Genomic DNA, 14,771 nt, shown 5'->3' with positions numbered 1-14,771 from the left:
CCCGTGTGGCCTAGTCCTTCCCAAGAACTAGTCAGCCTCCTTGAGCCTCAGATCCTCTAACTAATACTTCACACTAGAAGTTGCAAGCCAAAAGGACAATGGAAAGATCAAAGGATTTCTTAAGGCCAAAAATCCACCAGATCCTAAAAATTTGAATTCTGGCGTTAGAGGCGCCCTGGTAGTGCGGGCGCCTGGTGTCCTGGTCAAGCGGGCGCCTTTGAAACCCCATTTCACGCGCCTTAAGAAATGCTTGGGCGCAACCCCGCTTCGCGCGCTTGCGGATGCGTTGGAGTCTGGGTCGCGCGCTCGCCTGCGGAAGCGCCTGGAGTCCTTGTTGCGCACGCACATGGAGTCCTTGCCGTGCGCAACCCCATTTCGATCCTCCTGGAGTCCTAATCGCGTGTAACCCCATTTCAACCCGCCTGGAGTTCTGGTCGCGTGCAACCCCATTTCGGTTCGCCTGCGCGCCTGCTGGAGTGCTGCCTTGTGTCTGGGCTGGCTACTGGGGTTGTTGCGTGCCTTGTTGTTTGGTCATCCGTTTGGCAAGCTCTACTGCAGCTGATGCTGGGCCAACCATATATGTGTACCCCTTTGGGGCGTGCCATTGCACTTAGCCTTGACCTTCAAGAGTGTTTGACCACCCTTTGTAACATTGTCTTCTCAATACAAAGTTGGATTTTCTCTTCTATATCTTTGATCTTTCCGTTGTCCTTTTGACTTGCAACTTCTAGTGTGAAGTATTGGTTGGAGGATCCGAGGCTCAAGGAGGCTGACTAGTTATTGGGAAGGACTAGGCCGCACGAGGTAGATATTCCGTTTGGTTAGACGGATTTAGCCTAAATCTAACCACGTGACAATGTAATTATTCGGCTGGGGCCTCAAACAAGTTATGGTTGTGAATATACAATGACCCTTTATTGTTTATTAAGCTTGACAATAAGCCCAAACATGACCCAAATTAGACTGACTATGTCCTAGTTTTGGTGGATTCGAACATTTTCTCATAGTCTAAAAAGAAATTTGAATTCAAATTCAACCCATTAGAAAATTTCTCAATTGGACCTTAGGCATAAAGGTTTTGACTTGGATCCAACCTCATACTTAGCTAAATGTGGATGGTAGATCAATGGTGATAGCATGGAATATGATGATTCTGTTACATACATTTTATTTTTATCTTTTTTTTATTAGAATCACTCTTGTAAATTTTTTCTTAGATATTTTAATATTTTCTCTTACTATTTTTAGTATAATTTCAAATGTTCTATAAAAAATTATGATTTAAAATATTTTTTAAATAACATAATATAAAACCGAAATCTATATCTAAATTCAGCTTGAATCCATTATTGGCAGGCAAAATCGAACTCCACCCGTTGAAAATTCATCTGGATAAGATCTAGACATAGGAGGTCCAAATCCAAATTCAACCTAAATTTATACTGATTCCAACCTATTATGCATTGCATCTCTTAATGTTCATATTTGTGTAAAAAAATTCATATTTAAAAATATTGTTTAAATAAAGTAATACAATCCGAGTTCGACTCAGTTGGCGGGCTAGAATATTCTCACCTTGTCCAGAAGCCCGACTCCGAATCCGACCGATTGCAATTCATGTAGACGGGACCTATACAGAGGGGATCCGACCAAGATCCCACTGCTTCCCAAGAACGCGATTTTGCGCTGGACAAGACTTCCATGGAGCAAGGGCACGATCTCGACCTAGAAAGGGCTCGCCTTTTCAGTCTCGCATTGGAGTTTGGTTTCGATGAAGAAGCCTCACAGCAATGCTTAGATCGTTTAATCCGTCTTTACGGTAAGTTAGAAAACCACACTTAATCCGATTCAAATTCATTTCGCACTGGCATTTCTGTTTGGTATCTTCGTCTTATCAACATTGTCCCATTGACGAAACATTTCTAATAATAAATTCCGTTTTTTGGGAGTGTTGTAAATTTAACTGACTGACATCATAATATCTTCGTAGTCCGTGTGTACCGGCCAGTTTTATTTTTTATTTTTTATCATTTATGTGTCAGTCGGGATAAGAACAATATGTCCACAGAAAAAATCAATGAAGGAAAAAGAGTTTCAAATGTGTCGATTCGTTGGAAAGATATTGAATTAGTTCAGACGAAAAAAGTTCAATTTCAAGGACGCTATGCAACGCTGGCTAGTTGGAAAATACTCTATGGTCAAGATTTAAAAGAAAATCTAACCCGTTTAATGAAAAGGAAAAACCTAAATTCCTATATTTTTATGATCGCTTGCACTAGTTATGTTTAATGTACTACTGTACACAATGTTCTTTTCTTTACAAAGAGGATAGCAAAATTGTTACTGCTATACCTATTAAATTGCATGAGATGGTCCACTTTTTCAGGAAAGGATGGTGAAGATTTTGTGACTGTTGAACACTGTGGTGATGATTTCTTAGCGGCATTAGCTGATACAGTGCAAGAGCATGAGGATTGGGATGATCTGCAAGTGGTAGAGTCAGAAGCCTGTGGAGCCTGGAATAAAATTTTAGGAACAAATTTTTTTGATGATCATGGAAGAATAGAGGAGGGTGTTTCAGGAAGGAATAAACGGAGTTCATTTGAAGATTTGGATTCTTCTAGCGAGGGTGAACAAACAGATTTCGAGATCTTGAGCCAAAAAGATATTAGCACCAATGCCTTTTGCCGTAACAACAAGAAAAGCCGTGTCACCTCTCATATTGCCAGTGGAAGCACTTCAAAATATCCTGTAGGAGCTTACTCAATGGACTTTGGAAAATGTAGTTTCATGAATTTATCGCATTGTTTATTTGTGTTTGCATGATAAATCTTTTCCTAATGACTATGAAGAGAACTGGCCGCTACAATGATTTTGACTGTTTTGTATAATCAATGGTTCAATTTGGTTTTGTGGTTCGATCTATTTATCTCTTTAAAGGCTAAATTTGAAATTTTTTCATATCATTGCAAGCTGTGTTTTATTTTGTTTTTAATTTCTTCTTGAAGGTGTTAGTTATTACAAATTTGTTCATGAGACATATTACTTTCCTAGTGGTTGGGTTACAGCTGTTTTGCTTCGATGTCATCACAGACAAAAGTTATTGTACTACTGTTGTGTTCCATTTCAATTGTAATTTCTTTGCTGAAGATTCAGACTCAATAGAATAAGTTAATGTTGGACTAAAAAGGTATTTTGACTATCAAATTTATTATCGCGAAACCTGCACTAGTTGAATGGCAATTTAGAATTTAGTGGCTTTATCTAATTTGCAAAGATAAAGGTGAAATTTACTAGAGTATTATCAATATCATATATGAGAAAATAGAATCTGATAATGTTAAATGACTCAGTACATTCCATAATATTCTCTTTTTTCCATCTAATTTTACTAATATATATATATATATATATTTTTAAATTTAAGGGAAGATCAAGCAGTATTACACAAGAGTCGGTCCAATGTTTTCCTGACATGACATGCTCCGCATCTGTAAGTAATGACCAAGAAACTTTGGGATATGAGGAATTGAAGGCATTGGATGATGTTGAGTTGGCAAATGTTGTAATATTTGGCAATAAAGCATTTAGACCTCTGCAACATAAGGCATGTATGGCAGCTATGGCTAACAGAGATTGCTTCATTCTCATGCCCACTGGGGGAGGCAAAAGCCTCTGTTACCAGGTAAAATCCTCAACTTTCTTTAAGGATTTTTCCTGGCTTTCGTATCCATCATTTTTTTATTTTTATTTTTTTGCTGATTACATGTGGACATTACACACTCTTTCCCCCCATGAAACTTGAACGATGGACATCTCACTAGAAACCATCCTTGTGCCCATTGTGCCAATGGCCCAATCCATATATCTATCAAATATTAAGGATAAATAGTTACCTTAGCTTCGTTTTGTTTTTTTCTCTCATTATATCAAAATCTCTCTCTCTCTCTCTCTCTCTCTCTCTCTCTCCCTGTATGTGTGTGTATGTTCTGTCTATCTCTCTCTCCCTCTCTCCCTCTCTCCCTCTCTCTCCCATCAACTTCAATACTGGACCTGAGCTCATGATTTACAATATTCTTGGCTTGCCACAGCTTCCTGCTACACTCCACCCTGGTGTCACTGTTGTTGTGTGCCCTCTACTTTCGCTTATTCAGGATCAGATTGCCACTCTGAACCTCAAGTTTGGCATACCTGCAACATTCTTGAATTCGCAGCAAAGTGCCACCCAAGTATCTGCAGTTATCTGTGAACTAAGGTGAGGTTTTCTTTATTGTTTAAACCTGATATTTTACTTAAGTGGTGTGGTCCCGTAGAATAAAATTGCCTTTATCTGGTTATTTATTTTCTTTGTTATTATTTTTTTCTTCCTTGTAGAAAAAGCAAGCCATCATGCAAACTCTTGTACGTAACACCAGAGAGGATTGCTGGGAACCTGTCTTTTATGGAGATCTTGAAATCCCTCTACCAGAAGGTGACTACAAGTTTTATCTGAACTCTTATGCTTTCTTATAATGGTGCTCTTTAACTTTGAAATGTAACTCTTATTGGAAATTACCTGGGCAATGAGACTGATGATTCTCTCATGGACAGGAGCAATTAGCAAGATTTGTCATTGATGAGGCACATTGTGTAAGGTATTTCCATCAAATGGTATACGCTGTTGTGTGATTCCCTGTCATTGATAATAACTGAATATATTTCAGTTTAGCTGGATGTGACATCCCTTGGGTGCACTAGTAATCATGGTAAGCATGGGTGTGATTCTTGCAAGTTGAGTGCCTGGTCTATCTGTACCTGTCTTTTGCAACCATTTTTTAACTTTATGGAGGCTGGTCGGAGATTAGCTAAGGTTTGTCCAATATTGATATGGCTGTCATCAGGACTAAAAAGGATAAAAAACTGTAAGATGTGATTGCCTTTGCCTGAGTTACATTAGGCGAAGATGCTTCTTAAGGAAACTAAAGTTGGTGTTGAAATCTTCTAACAATTTAAAAAGTTCATGAGTGCTCAGCTTGTCGATTGATAGTAAAGAGATTTTCCTTGCGGGGACCATCCTAATCTTTTGCCATTGGTGGTGGATCTTTATCAATTTTGGTCTGAAGTAGTATCAATCTCACGCTAAAGGTAAGAATTATACAAATTGGAGGGAAATTAGTATTTAGTACACATCCATAATTTGAACTTAGTGTTCCTATAAAATAGTCAAAGGTTGGAAACTTTATCACAGCTTGACAAATCTTCATTTAAAACGTATTTATAATGTACTTTGACACAATAATGTTGTTATAGCTGGGCTTGAGTCCATCCCAAAATGACTACCTAAAGATAGGAGCCTTTTCTTAACTAATAACCATAGGATATTTTGTTACTTTAACCTATGTGGGATTACTCCTCATTATAAATATTGAAAGCTATTTGAGTGATTCTTATATATATATATATATATATATCTAGATTAATGAGTCCTTTGTAGATTGTTAGCTTATGTATTGCATTTACTCTTTGCAATAGCCAGTGGGGGCACGATTTTCGGCCAGATTATAGAGGACTGGGATGTCTCAAACAAAATTTTCCAAGAGTACCTATTATGGCATTAACTGCGACAGCAACTCAGCATGTTCAAAAGGTAGATTTGTTACACAATTTTCTTTTATCTGCAAGTATTGTGGTGAATTAACAGGTCTCCTAAATGCTTTGCAGGACATCTTAAATGCGTTAAGGATCCCGCATGCCCTTGTTCTTGAGACAAGCTTCGATAGACCTAATCTGAAGTATGAAGTGATAGGTAAAAACAAGGATTCATTGAAGCAGCTTGGGGAACTACTGAAGGATCATTTTCAAAATAAGTGTGGAATTGTGTACTGCCTCTCAAAAAGTGAGTGTGTGGATGTCTCCAATTACTTGAATCAAAAGTGTAACATAAAAAGTGTATATTACCATGCGGGTTTAGCTGCGAAGCAGAGAATTGAAGTTCAAAAGAAATGGCATGCTGGGGAGGTGCATGTTGTCTGTGCCACTATAGCTTTTGGGATGGGGATTGACAAGCCTAACGTGGTGAGTTCAGTATTATACAGGAATTTTTTAGCTCTGTTATTGTTATTTTCCATAAGTGCTGTTTTGCTTGCATAAAAAAGTCTTTTGCTCTGTGTTATGTTCTCCTATGAAATTTCTGCAGTTCTTTTGGACAATAAGAAATTCTAGTAGGACAACACATGTTGGAAATGTGTGTGCAACCTTGGATCTACCAAATCAAGAATTCTATTATGCTTATGGTTAAAAAATATTCAGACCAATGGCAGTTGGTGAAAAACAAGCTATAAATAGTTGCACTTGCTATAATTATCAATGAGTCCAGGTGCATAGCATAGAAAATGATCCATTGGTTTTTCTATGGGAGCGTTTATCAAGAGGGGTATGTGGTTATCTATCACTGGTTTTATCGTAACAAATTTTCATGTTTTTCAGCGGTTTGTTGTTCACAACACATTGTCCAAATCAATAGAGAGCTATTACCAGGAGTCGGGCAGAGCAGGAAGAGATAGCCTTCCTGCAGTTTGTATTGTTCTTTATCAGAAAAAAGACTTCAGTCGTGTTGTTTGCATGTTACGGAGTGGCCAAGGATGTAAATCTCAAAGCTTCAAGACTGGTATGACTCAGGCAAGAAAAATGCAAGAATACTGTGAGCTAAAGGTACCTTTATTTTCTTAAAGAAATGTACCAATTGATTCTTATCTTGATCGAATATTGTGAAAGTTAGGTCCAAGGCCTATCCCAAAATGACTAGCCAAGTTTGGAAGTTTTTCACAACTAATAAACACTATATTTTTCTACTCATTTGTCCATGTGGGATTACATGGACAATTTTCTAACACTCACTTATGTGTATGCCCTTTTTGTGGTTCCTACATATGGGCAATTAAAGTGGAGCACACGTGTGATTGCTTTGATACCATTTTGAATTTCTAGAAAAGAAAAATAATTCATTGATCGTTATCAATTGAGTACATTGAATCTTATTTATAATAGAAAGAATATATAGAATCTGGGTTAAACTACGCATCTCCCAATTTCACCCAAAGTATAACTCTTAAAAGATAAATCTTATAACATTTAATCTACTCTATCAAGGTAGAAGTCTGATAATACTAAAATTCTTCCTTGGTTGCAGTTTTTTCTCATGAGACCCCTTTCCATGAGAGTCATGTAAGACTTTCCATATTTATTCTTCAACAAATATTAATGACTATGCCAGAAGTGGAGACTGCTGTGTAGAATTCAGATTCCTTTTTCTTGTGTGATCTTCTGGTGGGCAATGAAATAATTTCTATTTATAGGTGCTCCATGTAGAAAGCTTTTCCTTTGAACATGAGGCTGTAGAGCAATGGTGATGGATCAATCAGTTCCCTCTGAAAAACTTGGATTATGGTTCATTATTCTGCAGGTTTTCTTGCATAGCTATTGATCACGTTTGCTGTTTAATTTTTTCTGACAATATCAGGAATTGAAAAACCAATTTCCAACTTCCTATCCCTTTCTGTGAAGCTGGCTTTGCAGGCCTGTAACTGCAAAGTTTCTCTAACTACAGAAAAGGGCCTTCTTACAACCCAACAGGAGCACCAGCCTTGTGTTGAAGAAGGCTCTTGTTGTCTCTATTACTAATGTTGTTGTTGCTGATGTTATTATTTCCATTGTAATGGAGTAATAGTATCTTCCTGCTTCTTCCTTTTCTTTTTCTTTTTTAAATGAATTACAGTGTTAAAAATTTCAATTTTGCAGACTGAATGTCGGAGGAAAACTCTTCTTCAGCATTTTGGAGAACACTTTGAGAGGGAACATTGTAAAAATGGAGCAAGTCCTTGTGATAATTGTTTTAAGATCTCTAATTAGACCAGGAGCTGAATTTAATTTGTCCTTGGTAAAAAAAAAACACGGTTGAACCAACTGATCTCATCTATCATAAATAAATAGTTTGTTTGTGTAATATAACAGTATGTGGTTCCCATTATCAATAGGAAGTTGTGAAGTTGGAATTTATCCTGAAGAGCCTTGTACTATTAATGCCTTTCATCGTAATTGTTCTTTACTTAATTTAAAATCTTTCAGATGATTGAAAAAATGTGACAAAATATCGTTTTGGTTTCATTTGGTTTTCTACACTGTGTTCCTCTTGGGCAAAAATGTGCAATTATGTACAATTTTTTCATTTTCCTGTTACTGTGGGATTGGTGCCTAATTCTTGAACAGTAAAAAAGAGTAGAATCTTCATTTCTCTTTGTAGAAACTTACTTGATTGAATTATACAGTTATAGAAGTTTTTTTTATTTTTATGAAAGTGCGTATATTGATAAAAGAGAGTAATACAAACTTAGATTTAAGGGCCTGACTCCACAACAAAGTGTTGGAGAGACACACCAGCTTTAGCCTGAGAGTCTGCTAAGTGGTTAGCAGAGCGTGGAATGAGTTTCCACATACAATTTAGCCTAGATAGTAAATTAAAAATTTCATTGAATCGCCATGGGGGGTGGCCATGATTTGCGCACCAATTGATGATTACTGCTAAGTCGTCTTCAATACAGAGTGGGCCAGAGAGATGATTGGAGAAGACCTTGAGCCCGTGTAGAAGTCCAGCGAGTTCTGCCGTAGTAGAGTCTGACTTGCCAAGGGGGCTAGCATATGAGAAGAGGAGTTAACTATTTCCGTTGTGAAGAACACCACCGAAACCCGCAGGTCCAAGGCAACCTAAAACACTACCATCAAAATTGAGCTTTATATGTCTAGGTGGAGGGGGAGTCCATGTGGGACATAGTAGGGGGGCGAGCGGGAAGGGACATCTCGGCAATAGATAACCAATTTCTCCTAAGTTTGAGTCACTGAATTTTTTGCATTCTTTTTGGCTTAAAAGCCAAACAGAGACCTGGCTTGTTATATGGTCAGTCAAAACCTCAATAGGGCAGGATTTGAATTTGAATTTATATAGTTACAGAAGTTAGTGCTCATATACTACCCAGGTACACTCTAGACGTGACATTCAAGTAGGCATTTGCAACTCTCTAGCTACAAAAACAAGTCATGTGGCAGCCTTCCATAAAGACGCTTTTCAACCAGTGATTTCATTCTCTTTATTCATTTTTGCTCTTCTAGATCTTACTTGGTGACATTATATGCAAATAGTTTCTCATAGATGAGAGGGAAAACTTGAAAGACTTTCAATTAGGGCAGTATTCTGTGTGTTCAATAGCTTGGGGGTGACAGGAGTTTGTGTATATCTTGGTCGATTTCTGTCATATGACCATCTCTTATTCAAATCAGACCCTAAGAGTCATGTTCAGCTTATGAAACAGTTAAGTTAGGACATGCATGAGCCTTGGGAAGGTTTTAAGTGTGAATGTTTGTGAAAATGCCTAACTTGTCTAAACCTCCACTGATGTCATTTGATCTGGAAGGTGGATCAAGGACAGCAACCAGGGCTGCAACTAGACCGGCATTTCCAGATATTGTTGGTTCTGTGTACTCTGGTGCATCCCTCTTGTCTGAGAATTTGTCATTCTTGTCTGGTCCTGCCACCATGGCTCCCAGCAGAAGGTTTGGATTGGGGTCTTTGGAGAACAGCCACCTCTTGCCTGCTGCACAAGAATAGCTTTGGTCGTCTGGAGGGATTGATGCTGCCCTGTGATGGACGTGAGCTGGATATTTGTTGCTGAATCCGACCAAGTAACTCAGCTTCAGAGGATTATCCCCAAGTATGTATCCTACCTGCAATTAGTTTTAATCACCATAGTCACTGTAACTGAAAGGTCAAAATGCTACCGTCTTCAACAGGAGCAGGTTTACAATTTTATCTTGTCCCACCATTTTCAAGGCATGCATAAAAAACAACAAGAAAAAACAGAATCAACATTTGCAGAGGTATTGGCATGCCTGAGATGCAGAGAAAGCCTGCAACATTTGCAATGAAAATGACTCGGTACTGCTGCAACTTCCTCCTAATATTTGCATAACATGCAAGTAGTCCTTGTATAATTTGGCGAGGAATGCTGCTGTTGCTGCATACTGAAGTGGTGCTCTGTTACTAGGCCTTAAGAGGATCAACCCTCCTGTTGAACAACATCAAGAATAGACTTTCCAGTTAGGGGTTTCCACCATCTTGCTGGTAATTTAAATTACTGTGTGTTTTCTATGTGGATGAAACTGTGTACATTCCTAACCTGCTGTCATGTTGAAGTTGTCATGAAGATAGGAACACATAAGCATGGTTGTGATGTTTGAGCAGGTTCTCAATGTGGTTTCATATGGATAACCGGGGTCAATGAAGTATCTGAGCCTTGAGAGCAGAACCTAAAATAACAGAGTATTTCTATTAGTAAATCACAGACCACCAACATCATTTTGATTGGTTCCAGACTTGGTTTCTCCATTACCACATTAGCTGCCAGTTTGCTGTTCCAATCCAGAACACCTTTATCTTGGACAAGCTCAGCCTCTACAGCCCCTTGGAAATTATGCACTGTATACTGAAGATAAGTTGAATTTCCTGTAGCAAAAAACAGCCATGTTCCTGCCCAAACCAATTCGTCCAAATAGCCAGAGGAATTATAATATTTCCTGGCTGCCCCTCCACAACCATTTAACTGAGTGTACACTCCTTGATTTTTATCTTGTGTGGCGAAGTCGAACAACTTCTGTGCAACATGGACTAATTTTTCTGAGTATAGTTTTTCATTCTTGAAAACTATGGATGCTGCCGATAGTGCAGCCGCAGTTTCACCAGCGAGATCTGAAGCAGAGGTTGTACATACAGATACTGGCCGGAGATAGCTCATGTCCTCTGGTCTTTGCCAGCAGTTGATATCATTATCTGCTTCACTGCTGGTATCAGTGCTGCCCACCTGAATTTTCAAGGAAAACTTGGTCACCAATAAAGATTTAAAGTTCCGATTTGGGGTTTTCGAAAAGAAACCAATTGATCTGGTAAGAATACAAGTTTCCCTTCTAGTGAAGTTCATAAAACTACAGTAATCAGTCTAAGATGGTTGACTAGTTCAAGAACTACCCTTCCCTGGTACAAAATATATCAAGCACTCCAGTAACATCTATCAGATAACTTGCCTGTGAATAGAGTATTCCAGTATCAGTAGTAGAATTTGGGGGCTCAAAGACTTTGAGCAAGTAATCACTTCCCCATTGTATAATGTCCTTGACATGGTCAAGCTCACCAATGGCCTCATACTTCTTGTTATATTCAATCACAGACCAACTAAGCAGGGTGATTGTGTAGGCTGCAGGGAATCCAAACTTGATGTTGTTACCAGAGTCATAAAATCCCCCCACTAGATTAACATGTGTGTCACTTGAATTGCCATCATGCAAGCCGGAATTTCCCCGAAAATTCACCAAATTGTTCGCCGGCAAGCTCCCCGCTGCAAACATGAATCACACCCACATGTAACACAGGAAAATATCAGCAGAAATCCATTTTCAAATGGTAGCAAGAGTATTTACATTTCTGGGCATCGAAGAACAATAGTGCTTGACTCAGAGCCTGCTTGAGGTCCTCAGCAGAGTCACTGTGGGGCTCTTTATGTGGCAAGAACTTCAGAATTAGAAAGACAGTGAGGATGAGAAGAACAAGGGAGATGGAGATGGTGATGAAACGCTTGAGGCTCGTTTTATCAGTAACAACTAGATTGAATGCAACAGATTTGGAGTACTTAGAAGGGGTGACATCATATGAAGATGAAACAGGATGCAGGCCATAGTCGATCTGTATGGAATTCCAACGACTGGCTGAAGGGACGAGACGGCCGGCTTCCGATACCGAATGGACGTACAGAGTATGGCTCCCATCCGGGTCTGTGGAGCGAAGAAGTGATTTGGTATCAGGCATGGCTTTCTGAAACTATTGAAGAAAACTCCAAGATGGGGGTGAAGATTGTTGGTGTATTCAAGTCAAGAGAGATAAGATGGAGTTGGCAGTAGAGGCATTCTTGGTCTGATTGGAGAGGGATATTAAGAAAGCAGTCCTGCGGTCATTCCAAAGTGCTTTCGTCTCCTTGTGCATGGCTGGTAGTTGTCATGCAAAGAAGAAGAGAACATAAACAGGGTAAGGAAACGGCGATATTAAGGAGAACTTGCCATTTTCCTTTTCTTCGCTTCTTTAGCTCTATCAACTACTGGTTGGCGCCTTGCTTTCACACTACTTCGTGCCAGAAAAGCAGTGTTATCAATTGTTAATTTTAAAACACAATAAATCGACATTTTCATCTTGTCAGAAGAAAACTAAAAGAAACTAGATCCAAAGAAATTTAATTTTATACCTATTTTGATAAAAAAATCTCTGTTTTTGAATTTGTTACGACCTTTTTATTTTCTTTATTTTGTAGGTTGATGATTACTAATACCAATATGAATATCTCTTTATACATAGATCAGATGGACATAAAATTTTCTCCTTCTGAAGCTAGACTTTGATACCTTTAATTCAAGTATAATATTTTTTCATAAAATATATTTCTTTATAGAGAAAGAATCTAATAGATTTTGGACTCTATAATTTGGCCGAACTGAGTGTTCTTTCTTCTTTGGCCAACACGACCATTGATTCTTCCGATATTGATATCTCTCTCTAAAAAACTCAGATTGAGAATTATTTTAATAGGTAAGAAAATAAACTTAAAGATCTATCTTTTGAAATATAATTCTTCATATAAAATCTTGTTCAAGATTGTATAAAATGCCTTGAAAGTTTAAGTTTTTTACTGTTGCTCAAACCTCTCTTGAGGTCCGATCTTTACTTTTTCAAATATCTATTTTTCTTTGTAGAAAACTCCAATTACCAAAATTCTTTTTGCATTGGGAAGTAGAATCAAATATATTTTTGTAAATATATAATTTTTAATATGAAAAGTTCAGTATGAAAGTGTGAACACCACGAAAAAAATTGGGTATTAGGACATGAAAGAAAAAAAATAGAATATGAATCCAATTACACCTAAAGTTAAATACTAAAAAATAAGTCCTAGAACAATTGAGCATTTAAACATAAATAGAAGGCTAACATAACTAAAACACCTTTAACAAAGACTCTTTTGTGAGATCTCATCCTATGAGACTCCTATATGACTCTATCATATTAATTCTGGTTCTGTGAGAGTCATGTAAGATTCTTCTATATCTGCTCTTTAACATTTTCTATATTGGTCAAGTTATGTTAAAATGTAATTGCCTTATATGAGAAGTCTATATTAAAAAAGTTTTCATTATTATGTTTCATCTCAAATCTTTTTTATTGAAGATTTTATTAAGTTTTCTCAATTATCATGTTCATAAAGGAATTATTTTTTATCTCCCTCTTGAGTCAAACTTAGTCGCCCCCAAAAGTCATACCGTTATAGTCTCCTCTAGTTTTTTAAAAAAATGTCACATTCTAAATTCATTTGGAAGTATGAGTGTTGCATAGTTACCTCCTTTCATTTAAAGTTATTTCCCTGTAGTATTTCTTCAATTTATCATCTTGTGTTTTTATCACTTAAGAGCAATGCCCAAAACCACTACCTAAAAGCATAGGAGTGTATCCAACATCTAAATCAAGTCAAGTTTTTTATTCTTCAACCAAGAGGTGATTTGTGTTTGAGTTATCTTTAAAAAATGAGTAATCTCTTTGTTGGGCCATAAAGTTGGGCCCTTTTTTCACCTTCTAAATTGAGTCAAGCAGTGTTTCAGACTATGACCGTTTTGACAGGTGTATGGAGCTTTGTCATTGTTAGTAGTGATTTTCTTCTGTCAACATTATTTTGTGCAAATTGGGTCTCTTGGTAAAGAACAAAGAGATCCCCAACTTGAGGGGGAGAGGTAGAAGAAGTACAAGAAAGAGGTAACCAACAATGAAGAATTTTACGTATTGTGATAATCAAATTTTATGTGACTAGAATATCCAACCAAGGGAAAGAACAAGATGAATACCACAAGCAAGATTTAAACATAAACAAGATGAATCGAAGCAACACAATCATAATTTATCTTTCAAGCTACAAGATTAGAGTTCTTTTCAAGCACACAAATTTCTTGACCAAGATTATTTGCAAAATGAAGTTACAAACACCGGTTTGAGGAGTATTAAAAGATACCCTCGTGTGTAGGGTTGTTATGGCTAGTAAACAAGGAGAGCTTCCATAGAGATGACATAAAATTATAATTATGCCAGTTGATGTATATCCTCTTGTCTTTTTTTCTGGAAGCATGTAACCCTAAGGAAACTATAGACATTATAAACACCTTCCCACAACTATAAATACAACCTCAATGCATGGGGTAGAACATTCAAGCCTCTTCCTCTGGGCTCAAATTTGTCCTTACACCACTCTCTCTTTTCCTCTTCTTTCTCTCCCTTAATTTCTTCTCTTCGCTCCCCTAAGAGCTAGAGTTCCTCTCTTCTCTCTATCTATTGAGATCTTTTGTGTTTATGTATTGGCCCTAGAAATTAATAATTTTTTTCATCTCTAGCTCCTAAGGTAAGTAATTTGAATCTTCCTATTACTTTGAGGAAGGATTTTCATTCCTACTCCCAACATCCACAATCCCATATGTCTCCTTTGATTCTCTTTCTCCTTCTTTCAAGTTGTTTGGATTCTCTTTGTCCTTATGCTTTATTCTTGGTTTTGTACAAGATTGTTGGCTTCTTAACATTGGAAGCATGTCATGGATGTGGAAATGGATGCATTATTATCTAGGGGTATTTTTTTATACCATCCGATTCTACTACTGTTGATTGTCAT

General features: G+C 37.5%; 2 protein-coding genes across 3 annotated transcripts; one reads left to right on the top strand and one right to left on the bottom strand.

The window, feature by feature from the left end:
- Positions 1-1,655: 1,655 nt before the first annotated feature.
- Positions 1,656-8,024, top strand: LOC137945812 (ATP-dependent DNA helicase Q-like 1). Of its 2 annotated transcripts, XM_068791854.1 has the most exons (10): positions 1,656-1,819; positions 2,387-2,751; positions 3,428-3,685; positions 4,092-4,255; positions 4,375-4,471; positions 4,591-4,634; positions 5,512-5,626; positions 5,701-6,054; positions 6,466-6,690; positions 7,777-8,024. In XM_068791854.1, the coding sequence occupies exons 1-10, from the start codon at positions 1,702-1,704 to the stop codon at positions 7,885-7,887; spliced, it is 1,851 nt and encodes a 616-aa protein (XP_068647955.1). In that variant the 5' UTR covers positions 1,656-1,701; the 3' UTR covers positions 7,888-8,024. The 2 variants fall into 2 exon arrangements, with proteins under 2 accessions (XP_068647955.1, XP_068647956.1); XM_068791855.1 differs by lacking the exon at positions 3,428-3,685.
- A 1,351-nt stretch (positions 8,025-9,375) lies between these two features.
- On the bottom strand, positions 9,376-11,884 carry LOC137946641 (endoglucanase 10-like). Its single transcript, XM_068792968.1, has 6 exons — positions 11,500-11,884; positions 11,107-11,417; positions 10,419-10,886; positions 10,206-10,335; positions 9,919-10,094; positions 9,376-9,753 (listed from the first exon to the last, which is right to left on the bottom strand). Exons 1-6 carry the CDS (start codon positions 11,882-11,884, stop codon positions 9,376-9,378), a joined length of 1,848 nt encoding a protein of 615 aa, XP_068649069.1.
- Positions 11,885-14,771: the final 2,887 nt, after the last annotated feature.

Source organism: Aristolochia californica, unplaced genomic scaffold, assembly GCF_029961685.1.
Source record: "Aristolochia californica isolate CCGP_79_NKW_82.1479 unplaced genomic scaffold, dmAriCali1.0.hap1 SCAF_12, whole genome shotgun sequence".
Classification (NCBI taxonomy): Eukaryota; Viridiplantae; Streptophyta; class Magnoliopsida; order Piperales; family Aristolochiaceae; genus Aristolochia; species Aristolochia californica.
This window is presented reverse-complemented; position numbering and strand designations above follow the sequence as displayed.